The sequence below is a fragment of the Perna viridis genome, chromosome 6 (genome assembly GCF_037379345.1).
Source record: "Perna viridis isolate PV_CMFRI_1.1 ecotype Kerala chromosome 6, ASM3737934v1, whole genome shotgun sequence".
NCBI classification, from domain to species: domain Eukaryota; kingdom Metazoa; phylum Mollusca; class Bivalvia; order Mytilida; family Mytilidae; genus Perna; species Perna viridis.
Window position 1 is genome coordinate 16,434,499 of NC_142450.1, and position 15,732 is coordinate 16,450,230.

At 31.4% G+C, this 15,732-nt stretch overlaps 1 protein-coding gene across 1 annotated transcript in view; it reads left to right on the plus strand.

Moving 5' to 3' along the window:
• Window positions 1–15,719, plus strand: part of LOC148613859 (myophilin-like) — a 30,191-nt gene extending 14,472 nt beyond the window's left edge. The window contains exons 2-4 of the mRNA XM_088587505.1: window positions 3,835–3,989; window positions 5,394–5,628; window positions 8,270–15,719. Coding sequence (XP_088443631.1) covers window positions 3,835–3,989; window positions 5,394–5,628; window positions 8,270–8,455 — 576 coding nt within the window. The 3' untranslated portion in view covers window positions 8,456–15,719. The remainder of the gene's footprint in view (window positions 1–3,834; window positions 3,990–5,393; window positions 5,629–8,269) is intronic.
• The last annotated feature ends 13 nt before the right edge of the window (window positions 15,720–15,732 follow it).

A 15,732-nucleotide genomic window follows, 5' to 3' on the forward strand; every position in this document is an offset into this window, starting at 1 on the left:
CCTGGTTATTGAAATCTTCTTCTTAAGAAATGATATGTATTATTTTACAATATACTGGCAGTAAAAGTCTAATTAGTCTAAATGTCAGTTATAATTAGAGAAGTTGATGAAAGTTGATATACCTCTTAACTAATAACATTTCAACTTATACATATGTATAATCATCTCTGTTCTGGCACTCTGCCTTCTCCCTCTATACTACAATATTAGGATGGCATCAAATCGGAAAGTGTCGATGAATGAAAGTGTGTGTAATACATGTAGGTACTTTCTGAAAGTCTCCAAAAAAAAAAAGACACAAAATCTATTTACTAACGTGCACTATTCTTTTTGTTGAGGTACAATCACTTACATGTACAACTCGAATAATTTGGTATGTACAATGCACATTGTAGTTGTTAATACATGAAATGAAAAAAAATTTCTGTTTACAATTTAAAAAGTATGGAAATTCTTACGTGGTGGTGCAAAGTAAAACTTATGTTAAATTGTAGATGTGTTACTTTGGGTTAATTACATCATCTAACAGTTTAATGTAATCATTTAACAAGTATTGCCCTTTAGGTGAATCCAAAGAGTGGAGGAGGGGCTTATTTTCAAAAAGTAATTTTGAATGATTATATAAAAACTAAATTTAAATCACTAAATCAGTCAGTTGTCGGTCAGTGTTCAGAATTTCTGGATCTGCAACTGTGCCCACCTTCAACCTTACAAAGCTTTGATCTTGGAATGCATTCATTTACCAAAATATGCAGTTTCTTGATAGTTTCAAGGATCATTAGTATCATGTGGGATGCACATTCATGCTGTTTTTGTAGCAACGTAATAGTTTTGTCAGGTTATTGATAAAATTCTCTTCTGCTGAAAATAAACAAACACACTATTTTTCAAAGTCTGATTCAGCATCTTCCCATAAATATACCATCTATACGTCACTCTGTATCAAACAGAAGTTTTATTAACGTGTTTACTTCGATGAAGGTTATTTTTAGGGTAGGATTGAAGTGATACAAGATTTAACCTGGTTTATGTCGTGTGTAGTACATTCTATCTTGAAATACAGATAAGCCTGCAAGGCAATGTTTTAAAAAAAATTGTAGAGCTTGCTTTCTTCCAGGAATTTTAGCATTCCAAGAACAGAAATCATTATGTAAAACTTACATTTATAAATTACCCTGGTACTTTCTACGTGCCATATGTGTATTTCATCTACTTGTATTTGACATTGGAAAAGTCAATTTTAGAGTCTTGACCTGTCTTTACCAAATCCCAAATGTGAAAGAGAATCTTGTCTTTAACAAGTCACTTTTAAATTGAAAATCTAGAGATATTGTAACTGCATTTTTTGAAAAGTGCTTGGTAATCCAGGTCCAACACAACACTCAAGCATGTTAGACGTATTAATTTGACACAGCCATTTACATCTATTTAAGGGAAATTGACAGAAAAGGGCACACCATTTTTAAAACTAATGTAATGGGAGAGCATGATTTGACTCCCAAAATTGTCTTTAAGGATCAATATATCGTCGTAAGGGAATACAGTACTATAAGTTCAAACAACAGATACACTCTCCCTCACTTAAATGAATTAAAATCATCTTCCTCTTTCAGTTACCTGGATTGAATTATCATAATAAAAGGGATTGCATGTACAAGGTAGACAGACAGACTGACAAATTGAGAGTTTTTAGAATTTATAAGAAATATTATAGTTGATAAATAAAGGCTTAAATGTGTTATGTATAATTTTACCTCTTTGTGAATTTGTTCTTGAGACTTTTGAAGTAAAGATGTGATGGCTGTACACTTATTATACAAGTACAAGTAGTATGAATTATAGGAAGTGCCTTTTTTTTTTCATTTATGGTTGTGGAATTTGAAGCATATATGGTGTTTGACTCTTCATAAAATAGGTACATCTCAGTGATTCCTTAAGCAAGAATCGCTATTGCATGCCAAATCTTGTGAGAGATATTGGTTGATTGGTCTTTAACACCCAAGCAGCATTATATTAGCTACATCCAGTGATGAACGTAGAATAGATGATAAAATGAACATGAAATGGTGAGATAAAAAATGGGACACAAGGACTATATGGTCAACCAATTTTGATTGCCTACCTGGGGCACACAACCCAGTTGCTCATTGGGCAGATTGCCCTAGTCCTTAGTCAAGTAGTCCTATTTAGTCACCTTCTACTACAAGCTTAGCACTTCTGCTGGCCTATTCTTTTGACACAAATATCTGCAAGGGGCGATATTATTTAGAAAGAGCTTTTAAATCTGCTTTTTAAATTTTTTTTTTGGTTTTAGTCAAGTTGAGGGTGTGATGAAACAATCAATTTGTGTATACATTTTATGTACTTTAAATGTACTACTTTCCAGGGTGTGCTTACTTTCTCTATTTTTCGCTGTTTTTAATGATAGTCATGATGTTTTAAATACGGATATATAACCTTAAATGTAAATCAGCAATAGTGATAGAGTTATCTCCCTTTCCATATGCAATTTTCAGGTAGGAAAAAATGTCTTGTTTTCAACAGCTAAGGGAATACATACTGGAAGAGGACTATCAAAGGAATAAGAGCATACATGTACATGTAAGAATTGTGTGGTTTAACCCTCAGTCAGTGTTGCCTGTTGTTAAAAGTTGAATTAAAATTTGCAAAAGTATTGAAGTATTGCATACAGTCTTTATACATACATGTACTTGTATTTATAATTATACTGTCTACTTTGCTGGAAGTGCATTTTGTGTATATTTATCATCATGTTTATTCATATGTTCAAAACATTTTTTGTTACAGTTATCTCAGCAACTTTTTATCATGACCCACTTGATATTTTGACAGAAGCTTTATATTCAGTATCATGGGGTTTGATTTTATACTGAAGTGGCATCAGCTTCCTTTTTAGCTCGCCTGGCCATCACTTGGCATCTGTCGTCGTTAACAATTTTTCAAAACACTTCTCCTTTGAAACTACTTCACCAATTGGAACCAAACTTGGTATGAATGTTCCTTGGGGTATTCTGCATAGAACTGTTTTGGGATTTTTGATCCATTGAAAAACATGGCCGCCATTACTAAAAATAGAACAGAGGGGTCAGACAGCAGTTTTTCGCATATATTTCCAAAACAGTTAGGTTAAACCCAATCTTGACTGGGTTAAAGTGTTCAACATGAGATCTATCTGCGGTCAAATTTTCATTTTAATCTGTTCAGTCACGTTGGAGTTATTGTCCTTTTTCAAAATTTTTTGCTATTTTTAATGTTATTTCTTTCAAAAATCTTCTCCTCTGACACTATTTTACCAACTGAAACAAAACTGGGTACTTGGTATGAATGTTCCTTGGGGTATCCTGCATAGAATTGAAGTGTGTTTTTTTGATCCGTTGAAAAACATGGCCACTGTTACTATCAATAGAACATAGGGGTCAGACAGTAGTTTTTTGCATATATTTCCAAAACCGTTAGGTTTAGCCAAATTCTTTCAATAGCTGAAATGATCCTTATTTTTAGGACTACAAAAGTCTTCAGTCTAAAAATTTGTCAGAGGTCTTCTTATAAGAGTTATTGCCCTTGACAAGGGAAAATGACAGTTTTTTTTTTTTTTTTTTCAGTTTTAAGCCAATGTTTTGAAAACTGTGATAGATTTAGACTTTCATTTACTGAAATGATCCTTATGAAAAGTCCTATCAAAGTTTTCTTGAGTCAAAATTGTTGGACAACTTCTTGTTTAATTTATTGCCCTTGAAAGGCAACATTCAACCAGGTGAGCGATTCAGGCTCCTTGGAGCCTCTTGTTTTACGTAATTTATTTTCTAATTTCAGATTAACAGATCCTTTGATGTAGAGGAAGCTAAGAAATGTTTGTTGTGGATAGCTTCTATTTCTGGACAGTCCATAGAAATGAATGGAATTGAAGACAAAATGAAAATGATGGATAATTTCCACTCCATTCTCAAAGATGGAATGGTACTTTGCAGGTTTGTGGAATTTTTTTTGTTTTTCACTTGTAAATTTTACTGACATGGTATAACCGATTGCATATAGGCTTCAGACTTGGAGTAACTAACAGATAGGGCTCAGATGCAGATCCAGAAATTTTGACAATCGAGGTTCTTAGAGGATACTATAGAAATTTCTTTGAATGATATAGAATTAAATAAGTGTTTAAAATGTATAGCTTTGTTTCCTACAAGAGGGTCTCCAATCCCCTTGTTGCCTGCCTTCTCTGTCACTGGAACAAAGTTTACTTACCCAAATGATGATGACATTCACAATGACTGTGACTGTCCTCATGGTTGTTTATTGCTTCATTCAGTTGATTCTTGTTGTACATTTGTATTCATTTCTTGGTTTAGAGTTCTGGTGTTAGGTTACTATATTGACGAAATTCGGTCAGAATGTTCTTTTTACAACATTTGACTATTTGACCAACTCCCAGAACACATGCTGTATGTGAGACCTGTGACAATATGGAGAAATAGCCAACCACATTAAATCAAGTATTTTTGTGGGTAAAGATTTTGTGTTTTTTTTTTAATGTAAATCTGATTTCCTGTGGATTATTTAAAACAGAAGACACTTACCCTACTGGTGCACCTGGTCCATGTTCCCAGTTTTTAGTGGAGTCCAAGTTGCTCATTTGCTTTTGTTACTTTGTATGTATGATTTTAGTTATTTTATGTTCTTTGTTGTGTATGTCTGTTTTCCATGTCTGGTCTTTGTCCCTGGATTACATTCTTTTGATTACCGCTTTAACCTTGGTTCCCTTGATTACTCTTTCATGGAAAATACTGCTTCTACAGTATATTGCTGATTTTATAATATGAATATTTGAAAAAATAATTATCGTTAATTTAACATTTGAAACTATTATAATATGAAACTATGTAAATGAAATTGAAGATGACAGTTGTAGCTGTATTTTTATTGTAAATAGAGATAGATATATAATATTTTATACTATATGAAATATGAAATATATTATATTTTAAATAAGGCTAAGTCAAAACCAGATCTTCTTCTTCTTGTCGTTTGCCATTTCACTTGAATGCCAGTCCCCTCAACAAATCTGGCCATCTTCTGTAGATCTTCCACATTCATTGGGTGGTTTGGTAAGCATTGATATTTGGTGGCCTGTATCATAGCTTTACATTCTCTTCTCTTACTTAATGGTTCTATGTTTGTAATTTCCTCCATACTAGCAATAGGTATTGATTTCATGGCTCCTGTGATAATAAAACTAGATTATAATGGAGAAATGATATGGCCAAAGAAAGATTTTATATTCAAAGATATTTTGTTATATGAAAATATAAATATAAATATGAATATATGAAAAATATTCTACATGCAGTTTTCATGAATTAAAATTCTTTTTTCAGATTAGTAGATGCATTATTACTTCCACAAGACCAAATAGATTTTAATGCAAAATCTTTTCAAGAAACCAAACTACCAGCTTTTCAATGTGCCAGGGAAAGGGAGAGAATTGGAATTTTTTTGAGAAAAGCCAAAGACTATGGTGTGTCTGAAGCCAACATCTTTCAGACTGATTATTTATATGAAAAAACAAACCTGGTTCAAGTGTGTAATACAATAAGGGCACTGGGAATAGAGGTGATTCTTTATTTATTTTTTTTGTTCATAAGAATTTGTCCATCAAAATAAGATATATACAGTAACTAGCAATAATAAAGATACACCAAAAAGTTATGTACACTATTTTGTATATGAGGCTGAAATTGATCATAGTTCATTTGAAAATTGGTCAAAAAACTGGATTAAAAACAATAGATGTAGGTTAACTTGCTGCAAATGGTTTACAAACTATTTTATATTACAATGCACTTGAGTTTTCTTATATTTTCCTTGTAGAAAACAATACAGTTAATCTTCTTTTATCAGTGAAGTCCTAATTATAATATTTCTTCTCTCTTGATAGTTAATTTTAGTTTAGAACATGCTCACTATAACTTGTGTTTTGCCAAATTTTGTACATCATGAGTGAATAAATGATTTAAGGAGGTAGACCTAGGATAAGGGACACAGCTCTTACATGTCATTGGAATGTTTGTTTTCAGCATTTTACATCAATCTCATGTAAGCATCAAAGTAACTTGGACTAATTGGAAATGAATATGATTCGAACATATCACAGAGATCAAGAGTTATGTGACTTACTCTAGGTCTACCTCCTTAAACCACTTCTTTGCAAAATATAATCTTTATGCCTTATTTCATTTTTAATATGGGGAAGGCATTGCCTATATCAGCAAGCACCATAAGCTTTACCATATATGTATCGTCTGTGTGATACTCATAAAAATAATAAAGGACATTACAAAGAGAGGGAGGGTCAACCCTGATGAAAATTTTTGCTTCACAAGTGCAATATTTTTATTTATATTTAAGCAGCAAGCTGAATCAATATTTCTATTTGAAAATCTGTCTTGTTAATTTATTGGGGAGTGTTTTTTTCAATAAATGAATAACTTAAACAATTTTTTCCCAAAAAATTCCAACCCCATACCCCCCCTTTCCCCTCGCTCTCAAGATGGTCAATAACTTTATAGCACTTTGCAATACTTTACATTTTATCCCTTTAGGGTATTGCAATACTTTACATTTTATCCCTTAAGGGTATTTCTAGAACATCCATTTCCTCAGTTTTGGGCAGTCAGATCAATCTGTACAGATACCAGAAATATTACAGTTCTCCATGGATGGGAATATTTTTCATGGGTCGGTCTATTAACAGGACGAGAAAAAAACAGGACGGGCATTTTTCGATACATTTTTTACTATAACTTTATAGTTTCACTCAATGGAACTCAAAAATTTAAAATGATTTCTGAAGAAGAATAAAAGTGCTTTTAATTGATATAAAATTTGTTGGAAAATGTAAAAAAAATAAGGCAAAAATCTTGACAAGACAAACTTTTTTTGACAAGAAAATGGCGGTAAAAAGGGAGAAATGTTGATGAATAAAGTTCATTATTGATAAAATGTGTCACGTCTGTCAAATAATGTATACTTATTCTTATAGCTTATACTAATAGGTACATATGATATAAAAGTTATTCCATTTTGAGTCAGTTAAAGTGGAAAAATCTTCACAGGACAGACTTTTTCTGTTACGTGAATTTTACGGCCTTTTACGGGGGTTCAGTAACAAAACCCCAAATATTTGGATTTAAGTTCATGTCTGTCAAAAATCCTTAACATATTCTTAAAGATTAAACATTTTGCTATATTTTGATGTATATGTTCAGTGAGCAATTCAAAATCTTGACAGGAAGAACTTTTTCCAACAGGAAATTTGGTATCGGATGTGGGAACAAACAAGGTTATTTGTTTTCTAAATCTTAAATATCTGTCAAAAATTATTTATATATTCTGAAAGCCTTATTTTGTTACTGGACAAAAGGCCGTAAAATTCACGTAACACAAAAAAGTCTGTTTTTTCTTGTCCTGTTTTTAGACCAACCCATTTTACACATATCATATGATGTAAACCAAATTCAGACGACAGAAAATGATTGCCTTTACTATCTTAGAACAGCTATGCTTCGATTTTGATAATATAATCAGAGTTCTATATTTTTCCAAGACGGGTTAGGTTTTTGACAACAACAGCAGTGGAACAGCGGAGATACACATACGTACATCCATGTGTTTCCCGAAATTTTTATAAAGATAACATTCACTTCTTTAAATAAGTAAAACAAATTAGAAAAAGACTTGAAAACTATCAGAAAAGATGAATTTATTTTTACTGTAATGTAATCTTAACCTATATTTTTTTATTTGTTTGATTGAAGGAAATGATGAATTTTCTCTGTAAGGACAGTCACTTTTTGTTACTTCCGGGACATGTCTTTTTTTTTTCGTTAGTAAATGTGGAACCTTAAGGGAAATTTAGAAAGTACATTTAATAACGGTAGTGCTCACACCGCTTCGTGTGTGCTCGCTAATACCTTGCCACTGAAAGGGCATCCAAAAAGTTATGTGTCCATTTGTCTGTTTATCCCCCGACAGTTTCCAGATGATTATTTTAGAAGATATTGAAGGATCTTCATCAAACTTTGTATAGTTATTAGGTATCATGAAATACAGATGAAGTTTAAATTCAATTTGATCATTTGATTTACACAAAAGTTATGGCCATTTTAAGTTGTTTTTACCCTTTAAAATTATTTGCAACTTGGCATGGTATCATTTAATATTCATTTAGATGCCCTATTTTTCTCTTCCTTAGGCTCAGTCTAGACCAGATTATAATGGAGAACTGATCTGGCCAAAGAAAGTGGAAGAAAACCGACGGACATTCACAGAGGATCAATTGAAGGCCGGGCAGCAGATCATTAGTCTTCAGTATGGGACAAACAAAGGAGCAAGTCAGGCTGGGATGAATTTTGGAAAACAGAGAAAGATTTTAGATTGAATAATTTTGTGTTTTTCTGTATTTTCTCCTAACTTCAAAAAACTAGTCAAACTTTCCTTTTGTTTGGGTAACCATTTTTTTCAGTATCAGTTTTTTTAATAATAATCAGATTTTGTTGTAAAATCATAGCAAGGTTGCTGGTAAAGTTAAGTTTTTTTTAAACCTATGCAATGAAATATTTCTGTACTTTTCCCATATAGGGCTATTGATGAAATTTAGTGATACTATTTTTAAGGAAATCTTAGGGTAAGGGAAATAACTCTTGAAATCAGTGATATTTTTGCATTGTAATAAATTTAATCAAATCCTCTTAAGCATTCAGTTGAATAGGATGAAATTAATCGAAGTTACTCAGATGCTTACCTGAGATTTATGTCAAATGGTTTACACAAACGTAACAATGATTTGTAAGAGTTATTCCACTTAACCTAGATCTACTTCCTTGAATCTTTACATTTTTAAACAAGAAGTGTTGTGCCAATAATTTTACAAAGGTGCTGACTATTTGTTGTGGCTAACTTTTATTTAGATATGATATGCTTTTCATATAAACAACATTAAAGTTGTTTTCTTTACTTAAGTTTTATGAATCAGGTAAAGTGCAGAAAAAGATCTATAGTTTTTTTTTCTATCCTAAATAAATGGGTAAATAGAGATTTCATGTTTAATATTAAACAAAAATTCAAGTTCTTCTTGTTAAAACTGAAAAATATTGCCTACACATACTGTAACTGGCAGGTAGGGTGTGTCAGGCATGTTTCCTTAATAATGAAACCAAGAAATGATAATTATTATATTTATCCTACTGTATTCAGAGATATAGAAGATCTTATTCAAATATCACAATATTTTCCTTTTTTTACTCACCCTTGAAATGCCATGTTAAAACACCATATTTCTTTGCCTTTGTGATTAACATGTTATTGAGAAACCCTTAAAATCTATATTTTATACACCATTTGGAAATATAGCTTGTAATATTAATAAGACATTTACAATGCTATATAATAATTGAATGAATTTGATGGTAGTCCTGCATACCGGTATTGACCAAAGATCTGTGTAATTTTTAGTGCTTGTGGTAATATTTTTGTTATCTGCTCTATCCTATAAATAATTCTATATTTTTACCAAGGTTGTTTCATTGTTATGTACATGTATCATATGTTTGTTTTTACATTTAATGATTCTCAAGTTGAAAATCAAAATATCTTTGCAGTATTACATTTTACAAGGTTGTTTACTTATGGAAATCCATTTTGTTTTGGTTGTAAAACTACAGGGACCATTTGTTTTTTTTTTGTAAATAATTTGTACAAGTACTTTTTAGATATAATTAGAGTTAGTTCCCTTTGACCATTTTTATACAACAAAGGATACCATTATCATGATATTACGCTTGGTGCGCTTAAATGTATTTTCATGTATATTTACACTTACTTATTATATAATCATACCAAATATGCCTTTATAAGCCTCATTTGTGTGTTATGAAGGTTTTTGTTTTGTGTGATACATGTATTTTATCAAAACTATAATCCTAATTTCTATATAATTAATTGCCAGTTGATTGAATGATGCGAAGTTCAGTTTTGTGCTTTTATAGGCTAAATTCATGATGGTTATTCAAGTATTTCCCCTTGTCTGAATTTAAATTATGTTGGTCACACGTGAAAAAAATGGCTTTCTTATGTTGCTGTCCATGGGAAAATATTTTTAATCTAGATTATGTTGAAATGAGATGCTAGCACTGTTTAATCAGATGTTTTTCCCTTTAAAATGACTTATTGACCTGTTTCCATAAAAAGGACTTTATTTCCCAAAATTTTTTTATAGCTATAATCATCTTACAAAAGTATTCTTGGTCATGTGATGTGATGATAGAGGTCACATGACAGATCTGGCTAATTACTGTATCCTAGAGTTCTATAGTTTTGTACAGATTTGCATGTTTTTTGTTCTTGTGTATTAAGTATTGTGAACAAGTTGTTTCTGCAGTCAATTTCATAAAAAGTTGCTAGTATAAAATTAGTTGTGGGTTATATGGTCACAATACTTTGATCTATTTTGACATCAGGACATACGACTAATTTCATTCCTATAATTATATTATTTGAAAAGGACTGCTGCTATGTTTATGCTAACATGGAATGAAGGAGTCCTTAACTTAGAAGCCCCGTTCTTTAAACACAAGAAATTCCTAACAAATTAGCAGTAAAACATTCAATAATTTTATACAAGGATATGATTATGAATTGAAAGTTGTGTGAAGTGATCATAAGATGATAAAATGATCATAAGATCACTTGAAAGAAGAATGCTCTTGTAATTTGGCTTGTTGGTACAAATCAAATATAATATTTATACATGTACTTTACAAAACTGCCTTGGAGTATAATGAGACAAGAACGCTGTTATAATTTGGCTTGTTGGTACAAATCAAATATAACATTTATACTTTACAAAACTACCTTGGAGTATAATGGGTAATTAGTGTTTTTTGGTTCAAATGGCAATATATTATACCATTTTATTTATGATATCACCAATGAACTGAATCATTGGGTCTTGTTTGAACTTCTCGGCAGTACTTCACATCTTGTCCTATCTTGTTACCTAGCATCCTGGGTAATATTTTCGTTTTAACAATTTCATCTCAAATATAACCCCAGGTCACCAGTGAAGTCTTCTGTCTTTTGATTTTCTAAGTCGATGAGACATTGTTTTATTTATTTGCATACATTCAAATTTAAAAAAAAAAAAAATGTTTAAATATTTCTTTTACATTACTTGTATTATCTTTTGATACAAATACACAATAATAAAGTTAATTCAGATAATTTTATGTTGGTTTCATTTTGTTTCGTAAATGGCAATTTACTCCTGTATAGTGCATACCAATCGCTGGTGACCTGATGATATTTTAGCGATCCTAGGGTCACTTATGATATTGACCAGGGAACTAGATTATCCTATCTTGCTGCTTGTATTAATTTCTGTATTAATATTAAAACTTTGCTTTTAATGAATTGGTCATTCTTTCAAATTGATGGTGTTTATAATATTTCACTGAACCCAAGGGATGGGAAGTTGATAGGAAATTCCAATGGCCATTCAGTGGTGGATCCAGAAAATCACCTTAGGGTGGGCCAAGAGGGCCACAAAAAATATGTTACACACTTTTTTATGGATTCATATATACACAAAAATATGTTATTTTCATAAATTTTCAAATTCTTTAGGGGACCTGGGCCCCCCTGCCCCTCCTTGTATCCTCCTATGTCATTGTTGCATGAAGGTTGATAACAGTCTCTGTTTGCCTTAATAATTTTATAATTCCAAATATTTATGTAATGTCTAATTTGATGGGTCAACATCATGAAAATTGAACCATTTATTTCTGTATAATCACATGTGTTGTATTAATGCCGTGCGAGACAAAATAGTGCAGTGAATTTTGAAGCCGAAGACAGTGAAACATAAATTTTGTAGCATAAAGTGGAATAATAGGTAAAAAGGTCTGTTTTTACAGACATGGCAGAGTTTATTGTTGTGTAAATCACAAACATTACTTAAAGGCCTTTGGACATTATAAGTTTGTTAGTGATTCAGACTTAACTTTTATTACTCTATCATAATATAGGATCTTGAATGTCAGCACTGTGAAATGGATGTATTCACACTTTTGGACCCATTTGATGAAAATATTTTTTTCTCATCGTTTTGAAACTCTCCTTCCACTGAAAGATTATTTATATCTCAAAGTAATACAAGATTGTTTGTCTGATTTCAAATGGAGACAAATCTGAGGTCATTCATAGCTAAATTACAAGTGTGAATTCCTGCATTTTTTTATTCTTTTCTCAGATGATTCTACCCAACCTATGTGAACCTCAATGAACCATGAAAACTACTACTAAGGGTTTTTTTAACGTCCTTGACTATTCTTACATGTCTCTACACAGACGGTATCATGAAAATAGCCACCTGGGAATTTTATAATTGTCTGGTCAGTTCTATCTGATAATAGATCATTGTGTATTAAGTTCTATTATATATTGTATTAATATCTTTCATATATGTCAATACATGGGAAAAAGCATTGTATTTTTGAAAAAAATTTTGCAATATTTTTTCAATTTATTTAAGTAATCTTGTGAAAGCCTATAAGTTTTTGTTCGCTTTACATATTTCTCAAATAAGCAGATTAGGAATGAATGCAAGTAATTTGTATTACATGTATTTTGGAGACATTTGTATATTAAACAGCTGTGTTTTTAAAATACCATTTAAAATCCAATTAATACATGTAAAATATTATCTTATAGACTTAGTAGTCTTGTCATCAAGTATTTTTCAAAATTTGAGTGTCTGGTTTTAAAGGCTATCTGAAATAGATAAAAGTTGATGTTCTTTTAGCCTTGGGTTTTAGCGCACTTCAAATAAACTTTCGAAATAGACATCCACAATAAAAGTCAATGCAAACATTTCTGATCTAATCAGTCATAAATCCATACATTTTTTCTTACTTTTAAGATAAAATGAATGATAGAAATTGTTTACTTTAGTCGTTTTTCAAATATTGACACACAATGACACTTAAATTTTGTGCTAATAAAATCTTCATAATTCTGCATTGTACATGGGTTTTGAAATCAAGTTCAGGTGAATTGAAAACACTTGCAGGGTCACAATTGCTTTAGTTTTGGTCATTTAGAAAAAAATGTTGTAAACTGACAAGCTTGAGGTGGTAGACCTAGGTTAAGGGATATAACTCTCAAAATCAGTGCTATGTTTGTATCATATTCAATTTCACCAAAGCCTATCAAGATTTCATTTGAAACAGAATAAAATCAGTCCAAGTTACTTTGATGCTTATAAGAGATCTAGGTAAAATTCTGAATACAAACATTCCAATGGTTTGTAAGAGTAGTGTCCCTTATCCTAGGTCTACTTCCTTAATGTCGATTGCTGAATGTACTTGCTGAGCATTGAGACTAAGGATTCCATTAAAACATGCCGTACTAGGCGGAGGCACTATTAAAATATATTCATGTATTGTTTTTTTATCAAATTTAAAGTCTAAGGCACAAAAAAATGGTGGGTGGGGGAGGAGTTTGCCTGGGATTTTATGTTGAGTCAGAAAGAAACACGTAACTTTTTTATGTTTTTCAGCAGTAGCTGGAGTTAAATATCTATATTAAGTAATGGGGAAAATATTGAATAATCATTTTTTTTCTGTCCATGGCTGAATAAAATAAAATTTGCTCAGATTTGGAATATTTTTTTTTCTTCAAAATAATCCAAGAACACCTCCACCAACCTCCACACCCCTGTATAAAGATGTGTTCAATGCCCTGCATCAAACTTGTTTCTGAGGGGGGGGTTCTCTAGCAACAGGCACTCCCCCACCCCATATGTTATATCTTCGAATAGAACATCCCTTCAAAAACATTCAACTGATATATTATAGTGGTACCCGTCTAAACAAAACTCCTCACTAAATGAAGGATTTGTTCAGAATATTCTGATGCTTCTTTACACAGGTCAACAAACATTGAACCTGATACAAAGAATAAACAGAAGTTATCTCAGTTTGACTGATTATAACTTCTATTAAGTTCATTTAAGACTAGTTTCTATGAAAATTTACTAATTAAAAGCATAATGAGCTTTATATGATAGCTTCTTCTTCCTGTATGTTAGTAAATTATGTTTGATCATATAAGGCAAGATCTTGCAACTACATGTACAGCGAAACCTGCCTAAACCCCTTTCAGACTGTAGAATATTCTTTGTCTTGACAAGTGTATGATTTATCCAGGTTCAAAATAAGTTTAAGGAGTTAGACCTACGGTATGAGACACAACTCTTAGAAATCATTGGAACGTTTGTATTCATCATTTTACATCAATCACATGTAAGCATCAAAGTGACTTGGACTGATTTCATACTGTTTCAGAGAAAAGCTTAAAAGGCTTTGGTGAAATTAAATATGATACTAACATATCACTGATTTCAAGAGTTATGTCCCTTACCCTAGTTTGACCTCCTTAAACTAACAAGTTGCACTTTTAAAAATGTCTGGTCTAAACAGATTTTTGGTTTATTTGGGGTTTGGTTTAGATTAGTTTTACTGTACTTGCAGGAATTATTATCATCAATATAAAAAGGAACTGATGTTTATGATGAGGAAGACTTACAAATCGGATAAATATACTTTTGTTCTTTAGATACTGTTCATAATCCAGGCCATCAAAGTCAATTTCAAAAGATGAGGAAATATGCGTCTCTATTACAGGAAATTAATGTAAAAATAACTTGAAATGTTTCTGTAGTTGATGTTGCTTGTTAAGGGAAGTCTTCCTTTGTTGTTTAGTATGAATTTGTTTTTTAAACTAAACAATGACAGATCAATAACAGCTTTAAATTTAAACTTAATTGTAGTTGAATGATAAATCAAGTTGATAATTCTGTTCATTAAGTTGTTAAGTCTTGCTGCTATGATAGCAATAGGGTCCAATATTTCAAACTCTTATGGTGTCTTATTCATTTAGAGTTAAATACATTTTACTACTTTGCCTCAATTTGCAGTAATATTCAAATATTCTTTGGAAAATGTTTGAAGTATGTTGTTCGGGGACAAAAAGGTTGTTTGCCATCACAGTCATATCAAAACGTTGTGACTGTGGCTAATACCAACCTTATGACAAAATACTCCCTAATTGATTACGTATTGAATATTTGCCAAGGCTTCTGAAGAAAGAATTTAATTAAATTTAAGTCGGTATGATGCATCCTCTTTTTACCTTGTCCAAATACGGAAGTTGGAGGAATTCAGATCTTGAGACCGAAGTGGATGGTCAAGGACATTAAAACCCCCTTAGTTAAACCATTATTTCATGATCTGTAAATTTGAGGGCTTTACTGATGGTTTGCATCCGTCCAGCTGTTTGAGTAATTTTACTGGAAGTAATTACAATATCTCTTAATGTCTTTATATCAGTGGCAGATACAGAAAGCTTCCAAGGGTAGAAATCCCCCTTTTTTATAAGATGTTGATATTAAATACTTTTCTATTACCACTAATGAGGAAGTTGTTACCATTACAAACCTATTTATAAAATAACCACCTTGGAGTATTTTGAATTTGACAGTCTATAGCTGAAATATTGTGTTGATAATATCTACTGGTTGTTTAGATAATGTACTTACACGATGTACATTTATTTTTTAACTTTTATACATTAAACATTAAAATTTGTACTTGTTTCTTT